Source organism: Limulus polyphemus, unplaced genomic scaffold, assembly GCF_000517525.1.
Source record: "Limulus polyphemus unplaced genomic scaffold, Limulus_polyphemus-2.1.2 Scaffold312, whole genome shotgun sequence".
Taxonomy (NCBI): Eukaryota; Metazoa; Arthropoda; class Merostomata; order Xiphosura; family Limulidae; genus Limulus; species Limulus polyphemus.
In genome coordinates this window covers 540,501-552,335 of record NW_013665922.1, presented here as the reverse complement: position 1 = coordinate 552,335, position 11,835 = coordinate 540,501, and the positions used below count along the sequence as shown (strand labels likewise).

Genomic DNA, 11,835 nt, shown 5'->3' with positions numbered 1-11,835 from the left:
CCTTTCAGCCATGGGAGCATTATAATGTGACGGTAAATCTCACTATTCGTTGGTAAAAGAATAACCCAAGAGTTGGCGGTGGGCGGTGGTGACTAGCTGCCTTCCCTCTAGTCTGACACTGCTAAATCAGGGACGGCTAGCGCAGATAGCCCTCGTGTAGCTTTGCGGGAAATTAAAACAAATAAACAAACAAACCATTAACATAGAAGTCAGTGTCAAAATTCGTTCACGTGCCACAGGCAAATGTGTACAATATAATGAATAAGGATCTCTGTCTGGTAAAGCGACACACGTCACGCTAACAACTTGCCTCTACAACATGTTCTTTCCACCGTCACATACTTCAAGTAGTTGGAAAATGAAAAGAGTATCCATTCTTACCATACGAAAACATACTGATCAAGTCAATAGAAGTTATTAGTATGGATTTCTGTGCGATCGGACTGTCGAAAAGCGTACTGGAAAACCATCGTCCTTGTACAGTAGATGGCTTTTGAAAAAAAAAAACAGAAAAAAAAAAACTGAGATGAAGCGTGTGCTTTGGACTTGAAAACCTTAAGACTAACCTTTTTGGAATTAAAACTACCCTATAGACATGGCTAGGCTCCAAAAGCAATTTAGCATAACCTCTGTAACCATCAATTAGGTATTATGCTTAATCTTATTGGATTTGCCTTACAAGTTGAGTTTACTTAGAACTATTATTTTTAGGAGTATTTTGCTTTTATCGCAAAACTAGTTAGGATTTATGTTGAAATCAATAAAGAATTACGGAAAACGATTATATTCTTAAATAAAAGTATAGTTCATTCCTAATTATTTAAAATTATCAATGGAAACGCATATAACTTCGTTTTAATATTTGTATTTTAACAGCATTATATTTGAAATTACAGTTTATTTAGGCTTATTTAAAATGTAATTGATTGATGCATTTCCTCCAAAGATAAAATTATTAATATTGATTTAAATTCTTATGTCAAAGTTAGCTTCCAATGTTCATTTTATTTCTGAGAGATATAACTAAAAATCAGCTGATGATACTTTTCTTACATTTGGTTGTTGTCTACTTTCCCAATTAAAGTAACTAATGATAAGAAAAAATAGTCTCAAAAAATAATATTATTTCCAGAACAAATCAGTTTGGTTTATTTCCTTCTTTGTCAATGAATACATACATCGTGATATTAATTGTCTTATTTTGACTACGTTAAACATATCAGAATAGGTTGGTGTTATTCGACGCATTTACAATAACATAACCTAAGCTTTCCTAATTTAATTAAAATGTTAATAACCTGATATATTATCAGTTAAATTTATAAGCACTATCCTTTTTCTTATTTAACAACACAAAATGGCAATATTAAAATTTCCTCCAATCGCATCCTTACAAACTGTACACATTAACATTCAATTGTTTTTGTTAATCTTCCCATTGCAGGCACTTGTAATTTTACAGTTCTAGAAAGAAATGTTACAACATTACAGTTACATGATTGATCATGATTCTTCCCTAACGTCAAACGGAAGACACTGTAGTACTCCATCCTGATGTGTCACACATATCCAGCTGAGAGCAAAGAAGAATGAAATTGAAGTCACACAATATCACTTCAGTTTATCCACATATATATACAACATCATAGAAAATAATCACATATTAGAAACATGAACTTCATTTCGTGAGATGTAAAGTAAATAAGCATCTAATAATACTTTTTAATTAACCTATAATTTGAAACATACGAATACTTTAGCGTCAAAACTTTTGAAATGAAAACGCTTGCTTTCTTCTGTTAGCTTGTATGTGATAATATTGTACTGAACTAATATATTTGTACAATTTGTAATGTTTATTACATCAACTGCTTTTCCTTTGGAGTTCTATTAAGCAGACGAATCAAAATCAACTCACTGGATATTCTAAATTGCTACTTTCTCCTTTGAAGATTGGGTTGATGTTATGTGTAGGCAAATCATCCATCTCGAGTCCGTAGAATGTATCAATTTCTCGTCGTCGTGGTATATTTCCATTCCCTGCGGTATAAACATTATAAAGTACATCTAAGAGGTTAAGCCAAGCAAAATATTTCAAAAACCAACATTCAGTTTCTTGATTTACAAAACGAGCTATAAATAATTAATGGGATTTTAAATTAAATCTGACGATTCTCTAATCAAACTGTGGAAACTAGAGACAATATTAGTTGTTGAAATAATTTAAAATAAACCGTTTTAATGGGGTTTTATCTATGTACAGACACTCACAAATATATATCATAACATGAGAAAACATGTTCTGATTATTTTATGTAATTCAAGAAAGTATGCATTTCACCGTGTGCATATTTTAGTTCAAATACGCCAACATTTGTATACTTAGTTTATTTATCATTGAATCAATAAAATAATATTTTGTTGTTATTCATGTGATTCACAATTTACGGCCATTTCATTTATATACATGGTTGAAAAGCGATTATGAAAACAGTGATGAAAATTTCAATAAAAACAATGAATACGAGAATGACACCTTCTATCACGAGAAAAAAATTATTGCACCAGATTATAATCACCTGCTGATGACTTACACTATGATTGGTTGTTATCTAATCAATCATAATGTGCTACATCTGTACAAATACTATAAAGACACATATATTCCAGTAGTATGATCCAGTTAAGACAGGTCAAGGACATCCAGGCAAAAAAATGGAGAAAACATTATTTTTCAGTAGGACGTGTATAACACTATTAATAATCGAAAAGTGATAGAAAAACCCCAAACTTTGAAGAAGTGATGTTAAGTTGTTAAGACAAACGAGTGTTGAGGACAGAGCTTGCCAATAACATTTCTGTAAATATAGTAGTGAATGTTATCTCCAGAGCGGACAGGCCGTAACATGAAATGGTTTCAGTGGACGTGATGCTGCTCGAAAACTGTAGATTATAAGAGGTAACTAAATCAAAAGGTTGAAATGCTCATCAGACAACAAAAAGTGCATTGAAGACAGTTAGTTGGAGACGTGTGGTTTTTATAGATTAATCCAACTTTGAGTTGTTAGACAAAAAATCAACGGCGGTTTGTTCTAAGCGGAAAACAGAACGCTATAGTAGTCGATATACACCATCCAGAATGAAGCCTGGTGAAAGATAGATACAAATTTACCATTGCATTTCAGCCAATGGTATCAGTAATCTACATAAACCTGAAGGCAACCTGAGAGATGACACATACAGGCATATTTTCATTTATGTCATTTCTTCAAGCACACGAACCATCAGCCAGGAATGTATCTTCCAACAAGATAACGATCTAAACCATACAGCAATTTGATGAAACGAAAATTAGAAAACAAAGACTCCAAGGAAACACTGGTAACTGTGGTTTTACCAGTACAAAGTTTCGAAATAATCATCTTTTGACTGTGTGAAATCATGTAAAACTGAGAATATATAAAGACGATCAAAAATCTTGGCTAAATTGTGAGAGATAGCACTGGAGATTTGGAAAAACTTCCAAATTGCACATTGATAAATTGTAAGGCAGCATGGAGAGAAGGTATAATGTTTTGCATAAGGCAGAGAGTTCACATAAAAAAATGATATTATTGTATTGCACAAATAGTTATATCTTTTATATGGTCTGTGATAATGTTTGCACTGTTACATAAACTGTCTAGTTTCCATTACTAGTTTTTGTGGCGTCTGGATGTGAATCTTTCGTGTTTTTGCATGATTATTTTCATTATTGTATAGTTTGCACGTCTATGTTATTGAGAAATATTTGTATTAATTTCACTCTTAATGTTATTATCAATCGTATTCTGTACACCAAACTTCCAAAACGAATTTACTATAATTAAACAATAAGAATAGAATAATCTCAATTTGTATACTTCTAAGTGTCTCCCGATGTTTATTTCACATTATGTTGTTGCGGATCTTTGAAAAATATAAAACATAAATTATATTATTGTTTATTTGTAATTAAGCACAAAGCTACACAATGGGCTATCTGTGCTCTACCCACCACGGGTATCGAAACCTGGATTCTAGCGCTGTAAGTCCGCAGACATACCGCTGTGCTATTGGGGGGGGGGCATAAATTATATATGTTCGTCAAATTAAAACATATTTTTTGTCACAATAAGTTACTCTGAAGATCTAGAGAAGAAAAAAATATTTTAGTTAACCCTTGACAAAGTGTTTTCATAAACTTATTTCCTAAAGCCTCCCCCACCCAGTGGCACAGCGGAATGTCTGCGATAGAAACCGGGTTTCGATATCCTTTGTGGGCAGAGCACAGACGGCCCAATGTGTAGCTTTTTGCTTAATTACAAACAAACTTATTTCTACATCTCACACTATATACACGACTTCGAAAACAGTTTGGGAAACATATTCTTATATGCTGTAACCGAATTATGTTTTATATTTGTAGATAAAATTTTCAGCATACCATGACATGTCTTAATAGTCTAAACAAATGTTTACTACATATAATGTTACATTGCACTGCAAGTAGTAATCACTTACATTCTTCACGTAGTTGAATTAACCCTTTTACTTACTTCTAGCTAACCTTTACACATTAATATGTGTACCATTTCAGTTACTGTATAATATGTATGTCATAAAATTCTAACTCCATGGAGAATAATAGGTCCGAACCTATTGTCAAACTATTTAATTTATATGTTAGAACATTTAAGTTCATATATGCGTGCGTACTCTTCCTCATCTGTTGGTTAAGGTCAGCTATTATTTGTTACGTGGAACATCTTGGACCTAGGGTCATTTGTAAATTTAGGGTGTGTAAATTTCAAGAAATTTGAGCGTCAACCTGAATTTCTCACACCAGTAAACATGTTAAGGGACTTTTTGTGAGACTGACACACAGAAGAAAATGCAGAACAAATGACAGCTAAAATCGAACTTTAGGAATTTGTTTTTATTTTAAGATGTTAAGTATATATATATATATATATATGTGTGTTGCGTATAGAATTCGTATTTATCTTCTCAAAAGAGACAAAAAAATATATAAGAAACTTATAAAACAAAGACGAGCCAAAACTGAAAACAAAATCTATAAAGCTTAGTATTTCATGTATAATTGTGTTGGTGCAATAATAAAACAATTTTTAGTATATTTAGATCAAGTAATTTAAAGTGACGTTTGCACAAAGACGCAAGTGAAGTGTAAGCAAAGTGTGCGTGCAGGTTGGCGTTATGAAAATGCGTGACTTATGCTCTTATGGATTTCAGAAAGGTCAAGATGTTCAGCGACTAATAAACATAGAATTAGTGGCACAGAACAATCTATGCAGCTACCGGGAAGATGCTGACCCCACACTTAGTTCTGTATGCTTCAGATGCTGTGAAAGAGCGGGACCATGCTATGGTCTGGTCTCCTGACACAGACACAGCAATACCATGTTTTTATTTCCCCTACACGATTAAATTAAATGATATAGTTCAGTACAGGTATAAAGGATAAATCTCGATATATCCCGTTACATGATATTCCTAAGAACTTGGGACATGACGTCAACGTACTCAACACTTTGTATTACAAAACATATGTAAATAAAACATCATTATGATACAATAGTGAGTTATACTTGTCAGATATATCTTTACAGTTTACATACAACTTGCCAATAAATTAATTCCCATTGAAATCAAAACCTTATTAATCACGCAAAAATACACATTATGATTAAAATAATTTGGCTAATATCGTACTATTTTTTTGGGCAATATATCTTTTAGAGAATATTCTTAGCAGCATATTGATGATTTTGTAATATACACCCTCATTTATTCACTTCTAAGACAGCACTTCATAAGGAATATGATGAAATTCCTTAGAAAATTCTGTAAAAAAGTTGCAATGGAATGTACTACATCCATTTTTCTCCAATCAATCAATAAATCTCTTTTGAGCCCATAAACTCAAATTGTTATTTGATAAAAAAAAATACTCGTAGTGTTAAGCAAAGAAATATGTTGGTAATTATCTTGTATTTACGTCACCTTCTTTGAAATAAAGACATACAGCATCACTTCTATCTCTTGGAAAGCCAACCCGACTCCATTATTTAAAAAAAAGCAGTAATGATCTTATATATTCTAACACCTTTAAAAAAATGAATCAATCGATAGAATAAGTATTAACACTCTTCTTTAAAATCTTTCAATCTACGTTATCTTGACAAGTTCACTTTTCAAATTATCTTTATATCAATCTATAAACGATTTTTTTTTACTTTTTATTTGTATTTATGAATACATCAGTTACTTAATTTATATTGCGATTTTGTGAAGATTTTTATATTATATATATTTTCTGTCCATTTATTCCATTCAAATATATTACAGTTTTTTCTGTGTTTGTTTTCTCATTTTTCCGTATAGATTCTAAGTAAACAACTATAAATTCCATTTTGGCAAACCCATTCTTTTCGTATCTCATTTAATTTCCATGTGCTTCCAGATTGACTTATACTAATATTACCAGTCGATTGGCAAGTTAAATCGCCAAAACAAAAGGAATTTACAAATCAACAAAATAATAAATTACTATCGCACTCTTTAAACCAATAACGCAGTACATTTCAGATAAAGAATGTAGTAATATTTGTAAAAAATCGCTTTAATATCCCGTTACATTACGCACTTTAAAATGATCAAAATATTTATTTTTCATCTTACCTAGAGATAACTCAGTTGGAGTGGTAATAGCTTCTGACCTGATTTTACTGGTAAAATTCGGATCGATATTTTCTTGTGGACATGATTGCCTGCTTGAGTATAATAATAAAAAAAAACTGAGTTACTAAAACTACAAATTCACCTTAATACATTAATATATGCAAATAATTTATCTATGCAAAGGGATATTGTCTAACTTTATATTCAACTTTTATCTATATGACAAAAAAAGTAGCTTATCAAACTATTTCCTGAAGTACAATTGGTTTTGTTCTTTAAATTCTTGCTACTGAATGGTTAATTGTAAAATACCAAAAGCCTAAAGTGAAAAGTCAATATTTCTTTCTTCTGGAAAACACTGCAAAGCACAATGGATTAATGATTTTTATTTTATTAAGATAATTACTACATTTAAAGTAACTTCCTATAATTGTTTGGAAAGCTCAATAAGAAAATAATTTGAAGACATATTCAATGCGTTTCATGAAAATTAATAAGCTCGAGTATATGCCATTACTAACAAAACCGTGTGATAAAGACATTCGCCAGTCTTCTTCTTATTTCAATTTCTATATAATAGTCCTCTTTTTCTTTCCTAGTTTGTCTTCGTTTCCGTTAATCAAGTGACTATAGAAATCCAGTTTAGTAATGTTATAAGAGGAAGAACATTTTCCAGGATTCCAGTGGATAACTACTAGTTTTGGTGACCAATGACACATAGAGATAAATAGATCCCTATCTGTCCTCGAATTGCATACAGTTTTTTCTTGCTTCACTTATGTTCAATTGATTTTCACTTTATCTTCGAATTGAACTTTCTGTCCAGAAGATACTCTTTATCGACTGTCGCCGTTACAATTTAATCTACAAGGTCTATCAAACAGTGATTGAGCTAGCGGGCAATATCAAATTTTCACCAACTTGGTCAACATACTGAAAAACCTTCTTGGAATGGAGAAATCCGTTAATGAAGGCAAACAGGAAAGCAGGATTTTGTATAAAGGAATGAAAGTTTCCCTAGTTATCTTGAAAGTATTAAGTCTATACAATTTCTCCATGCGCCACTATTTTATGTGAAACATAGACGTTTCTCTTGGACTTTTATTCGTTTTCCAATGGGACAGGAGCATGTTTCTTAAATTATATTGAACCTAACAAATTCCTTGGTTGATGTTTTTATTATCCTTTTTAATTTTTATACTTCTATGAGTTGTGAACATACTGTCAAATTTTGTATCGTTAAATCTTCAAAATATATATACATCACAAATGTTATATCACTACATACACACAAAGAAACTCAAACCACATGTACATAAATATATATTACATGCTAGTAATAAAGCAAACACACACACTTCAAGAAAACATAAACATATAAATAATAACTTAATAATGTTTTTTCCTAAATCTAATATAGTAAGGTATTTCATTCTCAAGAAATGTTTAGCGCTTCGTAGCATCATTTAACAATATATTTTTTTATAAGAAATACTTACTAGAATAAAAGTCTTAACGCTATTAGGACGACTTTAAAATGTACTCTGTGAAATATGATTCCTAGATTTGAAGACGATTTTCACACAAAAAAAATTGTAATTACTAACAGGGTGGCCTTTGTTTTAGCAGTTGTAATTATGCATGAGCTTGAAGTACAACCTTTCACAATGTCTATAGACCAACGAGGCTTTCCACTAGAAGTATGGTATGTAAAACAATAAACTCGAAAAACTGTCTAAATTTGCATTATTTCATGAACCACTCAGTTGTAAAAAGTACAGTAAATGTTTTATCTCTCTTAACTCTTTCCTTCACTATCACCAATAATAAAAATTCAGTTTCATGTAAGCAAAACCATGTATATAAATATCTTTCCTTCATTATACTTAACATTATCCATATAATTTGAATATATATTATAACAGATGAATTATAGACAATTTTATAAAATTGTTACGCAGAAAACTCCATCTCAGAGGCCTTAGTTAACCTTAAAACACTGCTCTTAGCAAAAAATGTATCCATAACCATACATCGATAACTTTTTAAAACACTTGCAAAACATAAAAAAACAAGTATTTAAACAACTAAAGAACAATATCTACTACAACATTGACATTCATGTACAATATGGTCGCAGTCAAAAATTTACAAAACAGATAAATATTGTATAGCTACTAGTAAATTAACACTAAAATATGGCAAAGCACTCGGATAACTTTTTGCACATATGTCTTTCTCATCAACAGTATGTGACACTATGAATGCCTGCATAACAATGCCCGTTATTATCCAGTTCTTTATGGTTCATGCCTCTAATACCTATTAATAAATGTAGTTCGTCAACTTTAATGCAATGTTTATGGGGCATATATATTGAGGAAAAAAGACATTTTTACATATACACATATATGTATCTCAGAACGCAAGAATGCATCGTACAAATCTCAAAATATCATTGTTTATAAAACCATGAACCACCACCATAAGTCAATAGTCACTCTTACTTTACAATAACCATATTTTGTAAAACGCAATATTTTGGATGAAGAAAATACACAGAAGCATTACTTAAAGAAGAAAAACTTAAAAACATGAATGGTATATTTAATTATAAAAGAACTCGCACTTACAAGGAAAGACACATATATAGTACTTTATTTCACCTAAAACCTTAGTTTGTTTTTAACTTTAAAAAATACATAAAACATCAATCACACCAATATACTTCTTTCTTAATCTTATCATCACCATTTAATTGTCGTTCTGTTTGTTTTTCGCTTAAGTGATTGCTCAACAATTTCTAAACACCACTATTCAACATATTCATTTAAATTATTTGACATATCCACCCTGTACGCACGTGATACTACAGAAAAAAATAAACCCTGCTATGTACTAGAATTATCACTAAGATATAACGATGTATAACAGTGTTGAAACACAAAAATATGTTGAATAAAACATCTTCATCATTGCTAAGGTTTCACAAACCGATAAGACTTCCAAAATTTATTTTGCTCAAAATTATAAAGATCATGCTGGCTTGAAACATTTAAAATTAACATATGGCATTGAAATTTAAAAAAAATAACGGCAAATTACGTTTAAGATAAAAACATGTGAAATTAGAACAAATGGTATAACCTGAACAGAGATTTTCACGTTCTATTGAAATTCGGTGATAAAGTAAATGTTTTATGATGAAATCGTCCAAGAGTCCACACACACATACGTGCAATTACTGTGCTGCCAAATTACAAATGACTTGATTATTTTTCTATCGATAAAGAATCTTGTTACAATCAGGTAACCACCACAAATCATAGGATCATCCCCCAAAAAATCAATGTTTAAGGAAGTTATTATCATTGACTAAGACCATAACATAATAAATAATTACTTAATATTTGGAAAATGTTTTACATATGCTATTTTTTAAATTATTTTATTATTCATTTTTTTCTCAGGTGTGAAAAAAAATAAGAGGTTACTTTTTATTTTCAAATGATACTAATTAACTTGTAGAATTTGGCTTTGGAGCTTGTATTTCATACACATTTGTCGAAATATTCTACAAAGAAAATGTTTATATAACGACGCACACATTGCTCTCTCTTATATAACAACCCCCCCTCGTGGCACAGCGGTATGTCTGCGAACTTACAACGCTAGAAACCGGGTTTCGATACCCGTTGTGGGCAGAGCACAGATAGCCCATTGTGTAGCTTTGTGCATAACTTCAAACAAATCCTTATATAACAATGGTTTGGATAAACAGTCAATCATAGCTTATAAGAAAAGCCATATGCGATTCTGAAATGCACTGAAACGGTATTAAAAATCATTATAACAATTGCAGTAGCTTGCGTATTTCTTTTCTGTCTGGTGAAGGCTGTGTTCTCGGATAAACAAAGAGTGTTTCTATGTTTTTTGTAAAATACATTGTTGAGCCACATTGTATAAGTTGACAGAATGTATGTGGTAAGATTAAGTGGTTTTGATATGGAAAATTTAGTTGCGTTGTAATGCTACTGAGATACTTAGACTCTGTCACACTTCCTTACAATATTTTATCTTTGATGCTTAGGAAGAAACAAAACACATATGTTTACCAAAATTATTAATAAAGTCACTTACACGGGATTCCTATATTAACCCTTTTACTCTTGTGATTTTAATTTCTATGAGCGTTGACCTTAATTGTTAAATTGCTTAAGTTAAAAATCATAAGCGCCATCGCTAATAAAAAGGTTATGAAATAGTAGGGTTTCAAGTCATGGGCAAAAATTTACTTAAGCGACTTAACAATCAAGGTCAACGCATCCAATTTCTCAGACTTGACCCTTATTCATGTAAAATAACTGTAAACTGAAAAAGAAAACAGAAGCAAACGTACGAAACTGTAATTAAACGTTTATAAATGCGTTATTAAGAGTATTTTGGAAAATTCACCGACGTATTTAGGAGTTGCCTTTTTTCAAAAATACACGAAACAACTCAGATAATACTTCTCATATAAGAAAAGAGAACAGAATAATTCAGGTTTTTTAGACTGTTTATATTATGCTAAATATATTGAAGTTTCACAAACATTTCAATAATTCAAATATGTCTGCTTCACAAAGTATTTAAATAATATCTGATGCTATACCTGAACTAGTAAAATAACTTGAACAATAGTTAGTAAATCTTATTGAAAGTTTCTCCTTCCAATCTTAAGATTGATTAATATAGATTATTCTACTCGACGTTTCGGCTTATGCATTTTTCAAGGTCTATGAACGTCACAGGTTACAAAATTGATTTTAAATTATAGTGACCAAAGAAATATAAAACCACAACAATATAATGGAACAGTGCACGGTGAAGCGTACTAAAAGTATTGTTGAACGGGTTAGAGTCGTAGATCATAAAAGTAAACGTTAAAAAAACAAGAGGGAATCCTCAATAGCCGCGGCACTGAAATTCCTTTAGGCAGGATTAGAGTAAATTAATATATGAGACCTTTGTTTTATTTTTATTTTTTTCCATTGTTATTAGCTATATTTTTGTGCGCCAGCGATGCTGAGCGTGGGGCACGCATATACCCGATTCGATTTTATTACTCAT

At 31.0% G+C, this 11,835-nt stretch overlaps 1 protein-coding gene across 1 annotated transcript in view; it reads right to left on the bottom strand.

The window, feature by feature from the left end:
• Nucleotides 1-1,170: 1,170 nt before the first annotated feature.
• LOC106457288 (nephrin-like) overlaps nt 1,171-11,835 on the bottom strand; it is a 37,195-nt gene continuing 26,530 nt past the window's right edge. Inside the window, exons 8-10 of the mRNA XM_022383147.1 lie at nt 6,724-6,812; nt 1,919-2,040; nt 1,171-1,573 (exon numbers count right to left, since the gene is read on the bottom strand). Coding sequence (XP_022238855.1) covers nt 1,523-1,573; nt 1,919-2,040; nt 6,724-6,812 — 262 coding nt within the window. The 3' untranslated portion in view covers nt 1,171-1,522. The remainder of the gene's footprint in view (nt 1,574-1,918; nt 2,041-6,723; nt 6,813-11,835) is intronic.